This window comes from Erythrolamprus reginae, chromosome 1 (genome assembly GCF_031021105.1).
Source record: "Erythrolamprus reginae isolate rEryReg1 chromosome 1, rEryReg1.hap1, whole genome shotgun sequence".
Classification (NCBI taxonomy): domain Eukaryota; kingdom Metazoa; phylum Chordata; class Lepidosauria; order Squamata; family Dipsadidae; genus Erythrolamprus; species Erythrolamprus reginae.
The window spans coordinates 310117511-310134553 of NC_091950.1; the positions used below are offsets into that span (position 1 = coordinate 310117511).

At 37.5% G+C, this 17043-nt stretch overlaps 1 protein-coding gene across 1 annotated transcript in view; it reads left to right on the forward strand.

Annotated features, from left to right (window-relative positions):
- LAMA2 (laminin subunit alpha 2) overlaps window positions 1–17043 on the forward strand; it is a 528196-nt gene that overhangs the window by 385718 nt on the left and 125435 nt on the right. The window contains exons 28-32 of the mRNA XM_070733489.1: window positions 77–194; window positions 1217–1351; window positions 3179–3303; window positions 12810–12896; window positions 14851–15044. Of these exons, the coding sequence (XP_070589590.1) occupies window positions 77–194; window positions 1217–1351; window positions 3179–3303; window positions 12810–12896; window positions 14851–15044 (659 nt within the window). The remainder of the gene's footprint in view (window positions 1–76; window positions 195–1216; window positions 1352–3178; window positions 3304–12809; window positions 12897–14850; window positions 15045–17043) is intronic.

Sequence of the window (17043 nt, forward strand, 5' to 3'; positions counted from 1 at the left end):
TTGTCTATCAAATAAAGTAAAATTTAATATGAAAAGTTTAATTTGGGTTTTTTACCTTTCTCTTTCCTTCTGCCAGAATTTCTGAGATTAGCCTAGAAGTTGCAGACGCAGGAAATGTATCAAGAAGAACTCCAAGTGCCCAACTGATTGAGCAATGCAACTGTCCTGTGGGGCATTTTGGTTTGTCATGTGAGGTAATATATCTCGTACCTCTAAGGTTTATCTCAAAGTACTTATGAATTACATATAGCAATAGCATTTAGACTTATATACCACTTCATAGTGCTTTTACAGCCCTCTCTAAGCGGTTTACACAATCAGCATATTGGCCCCAACAATCTGGGTCGTCATTTTACCCACCTCGGAAAGATGGAAGGCTGAGTCAACCTTGAGCTGGTGGTGAGATTTGAACTCCTGAACTACAGCTAGCAGTTAGCTGGAGTAGCCTGCAGTGCTGCACTCAAACCACTGTGCCACCCGGCTCTTTATATTTAAATATATTTATATATTTGAATGGATAGGATACCATATAATGTTTAAATTCCATGTAAGTACAGTATATTGTTTATACAACATTATTATTTATAGTCTGGGATATTGTAAATGATATTGTAAGTGTACATAAGTGCACAGGTGTGCCTTTCGTCCCCTGTCCAATTGTCTTTCCTCTCTTTAACCTATCATATATATTCACTTCCTTTCACATATCCTCTCCTCTAAGTTCACTTTTACCCTTATATATATTACCACATGTCTATTTTCTTCCTATGTATTTGTGTATTGGACAAATGAATAAATAAATAAAATAAAATAATAAATAGTGTATACTGTAAGAATATGTATATAAAATCTATATCACCTTTAATATATAGTTATCCATCCTTCCATGTTTTATTGTTATTTCTGTTCTGAATTCTGATTTAGCTATCAGAATTCTGATATGTATGCCAGGTTACTTTCTGTTTGATTGCTCTGAGTCTGAGTGGCTTTCTACCTTCCATTTTATTCCATATCAGTGAAAAATTGCAGTGAAGGGAAATCCTGAAAGAGAAAAATTGTTTGAGAAGGATTGGAAAATTCTGAAAAATTATATAATCTGATAGACGTAAGATGTACTGTACTTTGAGATATTGGGTGGAAGGGAGGAAGAAGTTGTCTGACAAAAGGAATGCATATGAAGCATATTAAAGACTGTGATTGTTTTTATTTCTTGCAGGCCTGTTCCCCAGGTTTTTATAGACTTACTTCTCCATATACTGGCAGAAGGCCAGGTCCAGCCCTAGGAGCCTGTGTCCCTTGTTCATGCAACAGGCATAGTGATTTATGTGACCCCGAAACCTCAATTTGTCAGGTATAAAATATATGCTGTTTCTAGATGATGTAGTCTATTCCTACTTTCCACATTCTGAAGACATCTTTGCAGCTGAAACTCAATAAGAATTATTGGACAATACGATTTTTAATGACAGTTTTACTATTGATTTTATCATTTTAATTGTAAGATTTACTCAAATAGCAACTAGTTTCTTTGAAGTCATTCACATTATGCTTAGAAAATAAATACCGACCTAACCATAGCATCAGCAATAGCATCTCTGTTGTGAAAAAAAAATGTATTTAATCCCCAACTTGATTGACTGATGGCAGAGTTTAATATCCGCTGTCGAGCATGGATGTCCACATGAGGTTACCATAAATCATAATTAGTGATCCTGCTAGGGCTAAGGGGTTCCTCTGCCAAATGGTTTCATAAGGTAATTTATTTTATTTTCTAATTTCATTTGATTATTGTATTCTTTTGTGATTTTATTGTATTTATTCCTCCTCCACTTCCACACTTCTCTTCTTTTACATCCTCCCATTCAACTTCCTGAGCAAGGTCCAAGCAACAGAGAACCAGCCAGCTGAGCCAGAGTAGAAAAAGATCTTACTTGATTTTGTTTCAGTTTTATTTTTTAATGGAAGAACATGAGACTCTTCCATCTGAATTTAGTGATACAGTCTGACTAACGCCAGTCAGAATATGGATAATAGATAATTTCTGGGGAGTGATTTATAATACTACTAGAACTACCTTTTTTCTGCAATACTTGCCCAAGCAAAAGGATATGATGCAGAAGGCAAGAAAACAGATAATAAAATTGATAATTTTGGGAAAATAGAAAAATATTAAGTAGATGGGGAACTTAAATATTTTTATCAAAGCAGCTTGACTAATCACTAGTGCACCTTTTTAAATTTATAGTACAGTATTGTAAATGGGAGATAGGTTAGATTTTTTAAGTTATATGGATTTTTTGGAGGAATACAAATCTTGGAGAAAAAATTTTCTGAACTTAAAGCAGGTCCAGAAAATAATCTTTCAGATTATTTCTGAAAGAAATCTGCTTTAAGATTCTTAATATTATCTTAATTTAATACAACTGTGGAACTGGGCAAAAGCTAAGAGGAATGAAAATATTATATGCCACTGAAAAAAAAGGAGGGTCACTTATCCCAATTTTTTTTCCCAATATTTCTAGTACAGAAGTTGCACTTCTACTTCATAAAGTCAGATCATGAATCCCCATTACATTTTTTAAAAAGTTATTCTCTACATCAATGACCTTTGCGGTTACATCACAAGCAACTGTGTCCTCTTCGCCGACGATGTAAAACTATTCAACACCACCGATAACACAACTACTCTCCAAAAAGACCTTGACGCTGTATCTGAGTGGTCTAACACATAGCAACTCCAAATCTCAACTAGCAAATGCTCTGTCCTACACATTGGGAAGAAGAATCTGAACTCCAAATACGAACTGAATAATCAAATTATCACAGATAATCCCCACTCGGTTAAAGACGGTTTAACCAGACCAAAATAATATGGGTAGAGATCACCTAAATACTTTCTAATATAACTTTATAGTACTTTAACATTTTCAGAGACAAATCAGAATATAAATGCATTGCGACTTCTCTTAGATATGGTACACCACACTTGGATAAGATTATCAATTTCTAAGCTTATGTGCTTTGGGAAAACCTGATCCTGTGCACTTTTTTAAAAAAGATGTTAGGAGCTTTGAACTTGAGATGCCTTTTTGAGAATGGAAAGTATCCCTGCATTATCAACAATAGCTGTGATTTTGAAGAAGAACTAGAAGGATCTCTTCTCTGTTTCACTCCACAGAACTGTCGACACAACACGTATGGTGACCACTGTGAAAGATGTGCCCTTGGATTCTATGGGATCGTTAGAGGAAATCCCAATGATTGTCAGCCTTGTGCCTGCCCTTTGACTATATCAAGCAACAAGTAAGTAGGGATTACTTATGCTCTTTTGTTTGTTTATTTATTTATTTATTCATTCATTTGTCCAATACACAAATACACAGGAAGAAAAATAGACATGTAGTAATATATATAAAGGTAAAGTGAACTTAGAGGAGAGGATATATGAAAGAAAGAAAATATATATGATAAGTGAGAGAAAGGAAAGACAATTGGACAGGGGACGAAAGGCACACCAGTGCACTTATGTACGCCCCTTACTGGCCTCTTAGGAACCTGGAGAGGTCAATCGCTGAGAGTCTAAGGGAGAAATGTTGGGGGTTAGGGGTTGACACAATTGAGTCCGGCAATGAGTTCTACCTTTCCATGGGAGTTCAAGGGGTTTATATATTAACATCTCTTATTTTACCCCAACAATCTGTGAGGTAAATTGGACTGAGATTGTGAGGTAAACAATCTGTGAGGTAAATTAGACTAGTACTCCAAGGTTATCCAAGTTATTCAGTGCTTGAAAATGGACTTTGTCTGAATGCATCACCATAAGCATACTACATTGGTTCTTTTTGTCTTTAGTCTAACTTTCCCATGGGTTCCTCAGTGAAATCCTGCCTTTCGTATCACGCTGAGTAGTGACTGCACCACTTCTGTTAAATTGTCTCACTAAGAAATGGCTTCTAAGCTAGTTAGCTATTTAGGAATCCATAAAGAGTTGACAATGTGATAGTCAGTGGATAATGAATGAACATTATAAAAATTATACTCACAAGTGAAGCTACAATACAGCTCTCAAGTTCAACGCAGTCACAAGGGAGCTGTAGGAAAGCTTCTGCTCATATTTTGTGCTGCGATAAAAGCATTACAGTGCCATGCAGTGGCAATGTATTGAGTCCTTCTTTAATGTTATGTTGGTCTGGGACGACTTGTGAATGATCACATAATTTAAAGCCAATATTATCATGCTGAATCAATTTATCTAAGTATGTCATGCTAATGATTCTCTCCTCACATTATTCTTTTGCAAATGTGGCTTAAAATAATATTAATTTCATGCTAAGAAGTCAATTTTTTTTCTCATCTTGTATCAGTTTATTTATATAAAATATAAACAATGTTGATTTCCATCTTTTTCAGTGCTGAATATCTCACTATCTATTGTTAATGCTGTCTGTACATTTGTGCAGATAATATTGATACTTCATGCACATCTCACACATAGGTTTAATTATCCGTTGACATATTAGCTCGTATGTTTCTTCAATTGAAAGACACCTAATAAAACTCTACATGCATATCAGTCTCAAGCTTGCAATACTCTATAAGGACCTCCTTTTCAGTTCTTTTAATAGATTTATCTAGACAAAAAGAAGACAAGCATCACTATTGTCCTGCTCCATAACTCTGTTTGTTTACCCTATGTTTTTATACCATAAATATGGCTGACAAAGCTTCAATTCCACACAATAGTTTTTCATTGGATAATGCTGATTGCAAGAACTGATATTAGTGGATAAATTTTGCTATTAATGAAAAAGGTTCTTGGTTTGAATTTTCCTCTAGCAGATCCTCACTGGGTGACTCTAAGCAGTGTATTTTTTCAACCTCAGTCCAATCGAAGTATAGGAAAAAGTGCTGACCTGCTTTAAATTGTATTATATCCCCCCCCAACTCCCTCCAGAGATTAGGACTCCCCCCACCCTCCTTGCCTTTCGTAAACTCCTTAAAACCCACCTCTGTCGTCAGGCTTGGGGGAACTGAGACATCCCCCCTTGCCTATGTAACTTTGTGCATGATATGACTGTGTGTATGTATTTTATCTACTGGGGGTTTTTTTTAGACTTTGCAATGTAAAACTGTTATTTTAGATTTTAATTATTAGATTTGTTACCATGTGTTGTTTTTATCACTGTTGTGAGCCGCCCCGAGTCTACGGAGAGGGGCGGCATACAAATCTAATAAATAATAATAATAATAATAATAATAATAATAGCAGTAGTGTCAAACTTAATTTCATTGAGGGCCACACCAGGGTTGTGTTTCACTTTAGGGGGAGGGGGCCAAATGAGTGTGGTCAGGGTGGGCATGGCCAGCTTGACGTCATTCATGTCAGGGGCGTCTGTGGCAGACTGAGCACTGTGCCAGCTAAAATAGAGGAAGGCCTTCCAAGCTTTGTTTTTGCTAGCAGAGAATTGCAAGAGGCCATCACAGCCACAAATGGAGCAAAGAAGGGCCATGCGCAGCCCTCTTGAGCTTCATTTTTGATGGCAGAGAGTTGCAGGAGGCCATTGCAGCCGAAATGGAGCTTGGGAGGTCATACACAGCCCTTCCCTGCTGCGTTTTCACTGGCAGAGGCACTGTGATTTAGTCCTTCTCTGTTTCCAGAGTGGCCCCACAAGCCAGATCCAAGCACCCCAGAGCCAGATCATGCTCACAGGCCTTGAGTTTGAAACCCCTGTACTGTATTATAAGCATTATATTTAGATGAGGCACATACAATTTAAGCACTAAAGTGCCATAGAATTTTTTTAAATTTTCTAATTATTGGAGAATCTATAGCAAATTTAAATGAAAGTATAACTATGTTTCTGGTTCATCAAACCATTAGGAAGATTTTGTAGAAATGGAACATAGGCAAAAAATAGAAAACTAAAATAATTCAAGGCAGTAGAAAAGATATATTTGGCCTTTTCTTGTTATGACAAATGTAAGTAAAAAGAATAGGATCAAAGTTATCAAATTATGCATAGTATAGTGAAAGTTAATTCCAGATCCTAGGAATGTACAATGAAGCTGAGTTATAGCATATTTAAAACAGATAAAAGGAAATACTTCATGCACGGACTTCACAAATATATATTGTAGCAGTTCCTGTAATTGTGCAATTATTTTTATTATACAGATTAGATAAAGTTAAAAAGAATAAAGCTCTCAATGCTTTATTTTGTATATATTATTGGAATATATGTAGAAGTTTTAATGAGAAAAACAATACAAATTTTAGAGGAGAAATAGAGAAAATAAAGAAAAATAATGACAGATAAGAAAGAAGAAAAAGAAAATAGAAAGAAAAAAATGTAAAGAAGTTTAGAACCTTCTTAAGCAGTAATAAATACATTTTACTCTCTGCCTCTAGATTACATAATAATTTCCTTCTGTCCATATTTTACTCTTCACTTTTTTTTTCTTAAAAAAATCTATAAGGTGTTTCCAATAAGTAATAAATGAAGATATTTTCCTTTCCATAATTAGGCAATTCAATTTTGCCATCTCTACTAATTTTATCTTCTTCACCAATCCTTCCTCCATTATAATTGTTTCACAATCTTTCCACATTTGTGCATATAATAGTCTCATAGTAGAAACCATATGTACAAATTCTACGGCTTTTATCTAATTGTTTATCCATTATTCTCAGCAAGAAAAGTTCTTGCCTCAGTCATTTGAATGCTGATCTTGAAAAAAAAATTGTATCACTTTGTATATTTCAACCCAAATTTTTCTGGTTCTTTTTCAAATCCACTAGGCTTGATAAAATGACCCCTCCCCTTGTCTACATTTATAGCATAGATAGGAAGTATCTTTATATATTCAGGATACTTTTTAAAGAGTTATATACCGTGTTTCCCCGATAGTAAGGCAGTGTCTTACTATCTTTTTACCCCCAAAAGCCCCACTGTGTCTTACTTTGGGGGTATGTCTTATATTGTCCCGGGCACCGGGGCTGGCTCGTCTTCAGGCTTCGGCCCGGGCGAGGCCTCTTCTCCTCCGGGCGGGCGGGGCGGGGCCTGCCCGTTGGGCCCGGCCTCCATCCCTCCTGCACCGTGGCGGGGCCGGTCCACGATGCGCGTCCTGGGGGTGCCCGGCTGGCCGGCTCCGGAGGCTGCGGCTCGTCTTCGGGCTTCGGCCCGGGCGAGGCCTCTTCTCCTCCGGGCGGGCGGCGTTAGGCGGCGTTGCGTGGCAGGCGCGGCTGCCCGTCAGGCCCGGCCTCCATCCCTCCTGCGCCGCGGCATCCTGGGGGCGCCCGGCTGGCCAGCTCCGGAGGCTGCGGCTCGTCTTCGGGCTTCGGCCCGGGCGAGGCCTCTTCTCCTCCGGGTGGGCGGCGTTAGGCGGCGTTGCGCGGCAGGCGCGGCTGCCCGTTGGGCCCGGCCTCCATCCCTCCTGCGCCGCGGCGGGGCCAGTCCGCGATGCGCGTCCTGGGGGCGCCCGGCTGGCCGGCTCCGGCTCCTCCCGCTGCTGCCCAACACCGAGGATGCCCCGCACCCAGCCCGGCTACGGCAGCAGGCAGGCAGGCAGCCCCAGGTGCGGCGGGGAGAGCAAAGCCGGCGGCGAGAGCAGAGCAAAGCAGCGGGGTCCAGCCCTCTAGCCGGCGCCTCGCCAGCTATCCGCTGCTTCTTTCTTCTCCGGAGCCTGCCGCCGTGCTTCCTCCGCCGGCCGAGGAGTCCTTATCCGCGCCGGGTTTGGGAGACTCTCCTGGGCGCGAAGCTCCCTCGCCAGCGCCACGAACTGCTCCGATGCCTCCCTCGCTTTTAGTACCGTGTTTCCCCGAAAGTAAGACATATGTCTTACTTTCGGGGTATGGCTTATATTAGCCAACCCCCCTGAAACCCCCCATATGTCTTACAATCGGGGGGGTCTTACTATCGGGGAAACACGGTACTAATAACATAGTATTTTATTTTAAAAACGTTTTAAAGTATATCACACTGTGCATTTCAGTCCTTTCAGCCACATATTTTTCCATTGTTTCATCACTACAGTATGTCCAGAATTCTTAACCTATTTCATCGTACATTTTGACATGTTTTTATTCAGTTTCAAATTTTAACAACTTTGGCACTTTCATGTTCATTTTTGTAGATAGTTCAGTTTTGTCTTATGCTGTTCAATTCCAGATGTCTTGTTATCTACCTTAATTTTTTCTGTGGGATCCTTGATACTCTCTGAACTTGGTTTTCTTGCAAATATTTCATTACCAAAGTAAGTAACATCATCCTGCATTGCTGATGTTATCTAGTTTGATAATGAAATTTCTGCAAGAAAACCATAGAGTTTAGAGAGTACCAAGTATCCCAAACTAAACTACAAATATTCTCTTAATTGTGCATTAAAAACCGATGAAAACTAAATCCCTCTCAGTTAATTGCTCTCCTGATTTCATCTTATATAATCTATGCTCTTCTAACAACTTTCTTCTAACAGCTAACCATCATTTTTTGCTTGCTGTTTCTTTTCTATAAAATTATTTTTGTGTTGAGATCCATAATGATGTTTTCAGGCACAAATCTGAGTTTATTTCTATTTTTCACTTCTTGTATAAATTTTTTTTCCAACCTTTATTAAACTTAACTTTCTCGTAACATGGAAAACCCTGCCATCCAATTCTGAGGTCATGTCCTTTCAAAATTCTTACTTCTCAGCAACAAGCACTCTATCATCCAAATTAGGAGCAGGTTCCAGTTAAATTTTGCTACCCCTGTGCATGTGCATGCATCCCACTATGCAATTTCACTTCTGCACATGCTCAGAATGACATTACAAACCAAAAAAGAAAAACAGCTGAGCAGCTTTTCAGCTGTGCTTTGGACAAAAAATAAAGGTGGGCATTAAAGCGAGGGCAAGCGGGAGGGGGAGCTTTTTTCAATGTGGATAAGCCATCTAAACCCGGAAAAAAATGCTTAAAAATACATCATCACCGGGCTTCTACCAGTGCAGAACTCCAGACAGCACCGGTAAAAACCTACCACTGATCCAAGCCAAATATCATGCTGTAAAATCATTTTAAAAATTGTTAAAGAGAGATCCAATCTAGAAGTAAGGATATTTTTTTTCATAATGAGAACAATTAATCAATGGAACAGTTTACTTCCAGAACTTGTGGATGCTCCATTACTGGAGGTTTTCAAGAAGAGACTGACAGCCATTTATCTAGAACGGTGTACAGTCTTGTGCTCAAGCAGGGGTTTGGACTAGAAGACCTCCAAGGTGCCTTTCTACCCTATATTTATATGTTCTATATTCCAAACCTGATTTCAAATCAGATAATCTCAATCCTCCTTGTTCCTTTGCATCTTCGATTATTTATGTTTAACGCTTGGCACCTCTCCTGGAGGGGCAGTAAGCCCCTGAAACATACAGGGAATATAACTGGAAGGGTTCTGCTGTGCTCATACTCAGAAGGGGGTTGCTGCTACCGGTGTGCTGCATGCGCAGCTTCAGGTCTCTAGTGTGCGTATATACATCCCGGCAAGATTTTGCTTCTGTACATGCACAGGAAACAAAATCTTGCAAGAAAAGGTGTGCGTGAGAGATACAGTATTTCAACAATTTTTTGCTTCTGCACTGAAGCAAAAAAATTACCGAAATTTTGTGTGCTCCTCCCTGTTGTACATACTCCTGATCAGTTGCAGGATGATGAAGATATTGAGGACTCGGATTCAGATAGTGTTTATGAAGTAGTGGGGGGCCCTGGGTTACAGGTAGTAGAACAGGTGGGAGGCCAGCCACAGGATGGGGCTATGAGTTCAGGATCTAGTGAGGGAGAATCAGACGCTTGCTGGGTTAACCCTAATTTCAGAACGATTCAGAAACATAGAGAGCAAAGGTCTAAAAGAAGATATTAAGGAGAGGAATGGGTTAAATATTGCAGTGATGTATTTGTCATGTCAGGGGGCTGGTGGAGAAAAAGGGTGGAGTTTCAACGTTGCCGAAAAGAAATATGGATGTGTTTTCGGCACGCTAAAGTAAGCCAAAGTATTTTGTATTGTATTTAGTCAGTGCTGCTGTTTTTTCAAAGTTATGTAGTTAGGAAAATAAATCTTGTCTAAGTGAAGCAGGAAAAGGAATGTGAGAAATGCGGCTAAGAGAGAGATAACAGACCGAGTGATGTATGGAATGTGTTGAAGTACAGAAGAGCAGAGAAATAAAAGGAGTTGCTTTATTCATGAAATGATGCATTTAATGAGAGTTATTAGTAATTACTAAATTTCTACCAGAAACCAGAACACTCCCCACAAAAGATTTTTCTTTCTGTGCATGCACAGAAGCAAAATCTCACCAAGATGTGCATGCACACGCCAGAAACCCAAAGCTGCACATGCAGCTCTAGTTTTACTACTGGTGCGAGGTCCTCACCCATACTGGTAGGAACCCAATACTACTCATACTTTGATTATGAACATAGCATAGTATCTGAGGTGACCAGTAATAAAAACTGAGGATTAAAAGATACAAGTGATTGCTCCGATCTAGCAAGGTGGCTCTTATATGTCTTATATTCAGATTTGTTGTATATTGTTGGGTCCAGTATAGCCTGCTTGTCTGCTTTAACTACCCACCCACCCCCAAAAAAAGCGCCAGGGTCCTAAAAAATAGTGACAGTTTACATCTTTAAAATTTTTAATTGCTTTCTTATTTCTTTATCTGGCATTCAGTTTTCATTGTGTAACATAAGATAAAAACAATTCTCATCTGGAGAATGTGATTTAGTTTGTGGGTCTATTTTTAATGATTTGACAATGGGATGATAATGAGTTTGTGAGTGATCAATCTCTTTACATTTTTTGCAACAGCATAATATTATTCATTCAAGCACTATTGATTTAATGCATTATAAGCAAGGTAGAGGAGGATGCTGGTTCTTACAATAAGAAAAGGAATGCTTTTCTGTGGGGTTCGAACGCCATAGTGTTTCTTTTGTTTTAATCTGGGTCAACATTTTATGTACAAATCATTACAAATATAATACCACATACATCCATTAGTTGAATTCTTCCTGTTTCTTTTGACTCACATATCAGATCACCACTATTAATGATTGAGCCTTCTCCCATTATCATACTGCCCTATTTTTCCTATTGGTTTTTATAGTAATAATAAAACATTCACAAAACACATAACAATGTGCTTAATGCTCAAAGTTCCCACCACCAAACATAATTCATACCCCTCCACCAAGATGGGGACATATTTTCTATATACCCTTTTAACTTAAGAGCAGTATATCTATTTACGTATTATAAATTAATTTTAATTTATTCTTTGTACTTTGGTATCAAATTCTACTAACCACATATCCTCTAACCCATTATCATACTGCCATACAATTATCATTTTATCAGTATCATAGCCCCCATTATTGTTTGACCCCTTCTAACAAACTGCATAAGAATTCTATTATATTTATACATTAATGTTCAGAAAAGTAGTTTTGCAAGTAGAAAGAATTCTGCCTTCTCAAAGCTCACATTTCAAAATACTCTGATGCATTTTTACATTTTTATATGAACTTTAGATGGGGAAAGTTTGGGATAGGGAAAAATTAAATTTATCAGCTTTGTTTTTCAATGAAGCTATTTATTTCAAATTTGCCTCTGCTGTATAAGAAATGCTGATAATTCTAATCTCAATACATCTGGTTCTATTCTGTCTCAGGTTCACTAGTTTTACACAATAAAATTTAAAGGGCAATATCTACATGTCATCACTGTATAATAAATAAGTACAGTATTACCAGTGAAAAGAAAATAACCCTGAAGATTGCAGCAAAATCTTTGCTCCAGGACTGAACATACAATATCATCCTCATACTCTAGCCAAATTAATCAGTCCAGCAATTCCACTTTTTAGAGCAGATTGGTAATTATCCCCCACCCCCCAAAGAAATTAATGCAAAACTGGCTTAATTTTGTATAATGTAATATTTAAATGTCCTGGGAATTAAATGTAGGACTTGCCTTAAGTACTCACATTAATATTTGCATGTCCTGAAATATATAGCGGAATAGAAGGGTTGAAATAGATAGACAAAAGGGAGAAGAACAAACTTGTTTGCTTTGCTTTCAAAGCAGCTGTTACTACTGCTGCTGTGAGCAATAGTTGTGCATGACATCTACTGAATGTGAGATATAAATGCACGTGTTTTATCCTCAATCGTATAATATTGGATACTGAAAATATGATTCCAATGGAGACAGAAATGAACTGGCTGCTGTATTTTTTGCCCAAAGGATCCTACCTCGGATTCACTTTCCATCTAGATGATAAAGTAAACTAGGAAGAGAGGAAACTAACTTACAATCCTCTGACATGAACTATTTGTAATACTTGATTCCACTGTCAAAAAGTTAAGTAGGGACCAAGTTGTGCTAGAATACTGGATGGCTTTTTTTCCCTTTTCTTTCTTTCTTTTTCTTTTTTACTAACTTCTCACAATCTCTTGTCTTACCAAACAATAAACTGAATTCCAAAAGAAAATGGTATCCTGAAAACCATGTTTTCTTGTAATCTCTATTGAAATAACATGTTTATGCTTACAACTCATGTATTTACTTGCTATGTGGCAAAATGTATATACTGTGTATTCTTTTTTCGAGCCAAAATTAAGTCTGAAAAAAAGAAGAGGTGACAGCCATAAGAAGCTAGTTAGCAATAATATTGCAACATCTGTCCTCAATTTAATAACAGAATCTAATTGATTAATTTTTTCCCAAAGTCTGATAGTAATAGTAATAACTGTGTTATTTTTTTTATACAAGTTTCAGTCCCTCGTGTATTGTTGAAGGAGTTAACGATTACCGATGTACAGCTTGCCCACCTGGATATGAAGGACAGTACTGTGAAAGGTAAGGTGAGGTATTTAAAATAATCAAAATGAAATTATTTTGCAAGAGGCCACTTCTAGAATCAGCAGAGGTGCAAATATTAACACTGACATGCTAGCAGAGGTGGGACCGGTTTGCCCAAATCGGTAGCAACCTGCTGGTGACATCACAGTGACATCATGGCACTAGTTCTTTGGTGCTGGTCCATGGGCACCGCCATCTTTTATTTGTTGTTGTTGTTTTTAAATGGGATATTTTTTTCCCAGGCTTTTTCTGTACATGCTCAGAAGCTGAGTTTCCAGCACTTCCTTGCTTCCACTCTCTGGGTTCACATAGATGAGGAAGCCCATCTGTGCTCTTGGTAGATTTTCTCACAGTATTTTCTGGACTGGGAGGACCCAAAGTAGCAATTCCTGGACCATTGTTGCTGCCACTCTGGAACTTTCCTTCCACTGCAGATGGAGCTCCCAACAGGATTGAAGGCAGTCAAGCATGTTGGGGGCTCCCAGCCACAGAGAAGGGAGCTAGCATCCCTCACATTGATAGGAGACACAGCTGTTGTGCTGGGACCAAGGGGGTGGCGGTGCGGCATCCTGGAGCTCCCTGGAAGTTTCCCTGCATGGGTTTGGGTGGAAGGGCATGTGTGGGAAAAACTAGCTCCAGGCAGTTTTCTTAGAGAGAGGGGGGGAGAGAGGGAGGTAGAAAGAGGAAAGGAGAGAGAGATAAGACGGGACGGAATGGAATGGAACGGAACGGAAAGGAAAGGAAAAAAGAAAAAAGGGAAGAGGAGAAAAAAGAAAGGAAGGGAAAGAAGGAAAGGAAGAAAAAGAAAGAAAGAAAGAAAGAAAGAAAGAAAGAAAGAAAGAAAGAAAGAAAGAAAGACTTATGGCCACAATTGGTTGCTAAGCAAGAGCATTTTTAAAAGAGTTTTGCTACATTTTACAAGTTGGCCACACCCACCCGGTCACATGACCACTGAGCCATGCCCACCTGAAGCTATACCCACCTGACCACCAACCCATGCCCACAGAACTGGTAGTAAAAAAAAAGTAGAACGCACCCCTGCATATGTGTGTGTATATATGTACAGTATGTATGTATACACACAAACACACTTAGTATATCTGTGTTAGTCTAATTGAAAACCATTCCACAAACTTTTATCTATTAGCAATTATAATGAAAGGAATATGTTTTTAATCTCATAACTGATGCTGTAACTCTAAAGTGATAAATTATGTGCAAGATATTAGCAATCATTTCATGATCTAATGAGCCATTTGATTTCCAGGATGTAATACATATTTCAGTGGGCAGAGCTATTTGATTAGGTGAAGACGTCTCTGATATTTCCTTCATAACTTTCTATTAAACAATAGAAAGCACTCACTTTCTTTCCCATAACGAAGCAATGCAATTCTGTATCCATAGGCATATTGTTTATAAAACACACTTTCTCAATGGTGTGGACAGTAAAACTAAATATGTAGCATATTTAAAAAGACAATAGCTATAGAAGAAAATTTATACAAGAGAAACAATTTTTTTCTGTAGAGAAAAAAATTGGAAATTATATTCATTAAAGAACATAATTCATGTTGTACAGAAATTTCAAGAAGAAAATCAAACAAATGCATATTAAGAATGTGAAAAAGGTAATTGTAAAAGGCATAAAACATAAACTATGGAATGGTTGGTGTATATGCTAGATTGGCTTTCATCGTGTGCTGCTGAATAGGTACTACTTCTCTACTCCAATGTATGTACATGAATTTTGATGCAATTATTCTTCAAGATAATGTAGAAAACTGCATCAATTTTAGCATACATTTCTATATGCAAAGAACACTTTTGTTTAAAATTGTGCCCAATTCACAATGTGTAAACTTGTAAACAACAGATTTAATCATAAGTATAGAAAGCCATTTGCAATGGAATTCTAAAGTTCTTTTTTATTACGTTTTTCAACCTCTAGATGTTCTCCTGGATACACTGGGAACCCAAAAATTCCTGGTGGATCTTGTCAGGAATGTGAGTGTCATCCACATGGTTCGCTGCGTGTTCCTTGTGATCCTCTAACTGGACAATGTGTGTGCAAGCCTGGATCTACTGGCTGGAAGTGTGCAGGATGCGAACCCTGGCATGCTCGTGAAGGCATAGCATGTGTTTGTATGTACATTAATGTTTTATTAACAGTAGGTCTGGAAATTTGGTAGTTTGATTTAGTTTTCAAGTATAAAATCCTTCCGAGATAAATGGTTACAATGCAGGTTTGAATGCATAGGCTTTGTTGTAGATTTTATATATGTCAAAAATAACAATAAAAGTTACATTTCTAATGGCCAAGTCTTACAAGATTATCAAATCTTAGAAAGTAAGGTTTCAAATCAAAATGTAAGATTTGATAAACTTGAATTTTGGGGGGGCAATTTTAATTTTATTGAATATTAAACTATATTCCCCTTTTCAGACTTTCCATCCTGTTCTCCAATTATTTGACAGATAATTTGCACTATTTAATGTTTATGTGCACTCCTCAAACAAATGATGTTTGTTGTTCTGGGATGGGGGGGTGGGGTAGGGATTGTATTTACTTAAAGTCAGAAAATATTTCTTCTCAAAGAAAGTTCTTCCCAACTTTTTTCTTACTTCTAGACATCTTTTTCTTACTTTTAGACATCCTTAACTCGAATTCAGAAATGACACTGTTGCTAGTTTCTTTTCCCACTTCTTATACATTGCTTTTTTTAATATTGCATATGTTCTTGTACTTGTGAAATAATACTGTTCCTGCTTTTTGTCCTTAGTACATTATTAAATTCTTGTTTAATTTCTACACTTGAGCATATCAAAATATAATTAAAATGTATTGGGTAGGCAAGAAAATGATCAGTCATAAGTGAATTTAATACCCTTTTTTGACATATAAAATGTTCTTAATCAGCTAACATGCTTCCTAATTAAGCAAATATTTGCTTGAAAAAATATCTGGAAAAAACTTAATCATAAGTAGGAAGCAAACTCCTTGCGGAAAAGGTAAACCATATTTTAACTTTAAGGCTGCTGTATAGGTAGATAAAATATGAAGAGATTAAATTTTTAGAATGGGTAAAGGTCTAAATGGTTTTTTTATATATATTATAGATACTCGTATTACAATAAGGAATAGTTGTAACTGGTTTTAAAGCAGTTAATATAACAGCTTTTTTTAAAGCAATAAAAAGCAGTTAAGGCCCTAAGGAAAAGTAGATCCTTTAGTAGACTCCAGATTAAAATTCTGGAATATTTTCCTCAATGAAACAGGGCTATGGTATGGTGGTTTCAGTCAGAATTAGGCAAATTTTGGAGTATGGATAGTTCTCAATTTATGAACACATTTGGAACCAATATTTCTGTTGCTAAGCAAGTCAGTTGTGAGTCATGCCAAATTTTATGACCTTTTTGGCCATAATCACTGCAGATTTTGAATGAGTTTGGCTTTCTCCATTTACTTTGTTTGTTGAAAACTAGCTAGGAAGGACACATATAATGATCACATGAGCCCAGGATGCTGCAACCGTTGTAAATTGCCAGCTGCCCAAATTTGACCACATGAACATTGGGATGCTGCAATGGTCATAAATGTGAAGAACAGTTCTAATTCACTTTTGTAAAAAAAAAAATTGTGCTATGGTAAATGCTACTAACACTAACAGATCACCTTTAAAAATACTGATTTCCAGCATCGAGTATGTGTGTATGTGAGAGAAAATATTGCAGATATTATTAAAAGTAAACAAAATTGTAAATTTTAATGCTGTAATCATTTGCCAAAGAAGGAGAAAATTTATGTTGCTAAGGCAGCTAATTGAGGCTTCTCTTCCTTGCCATCCTTACATTCCTCCTGATTCACAGGTGAACAGTTCTCTCAAGTCAGATACATTGATTATATAAACAGAAGAATGATTGTTAGCTTTCTACTACATTTAAACTCAAGGTGTTGTATTAGCTTCTGTAACATAGATCATACAAGGTATTTTAAAATCAGATGGATGGATGGAAGGAAGGAAGGAAGGAAGGAAAGAAAGAAAGAAAGAAAGAAAGAAAGAAAGAAAGAAAGAAAGAAAGAAAGAAAGAAAGAAAGAACATGCAGGCAAGCAGGCAGACAATCCAACATATCCAAACCTAC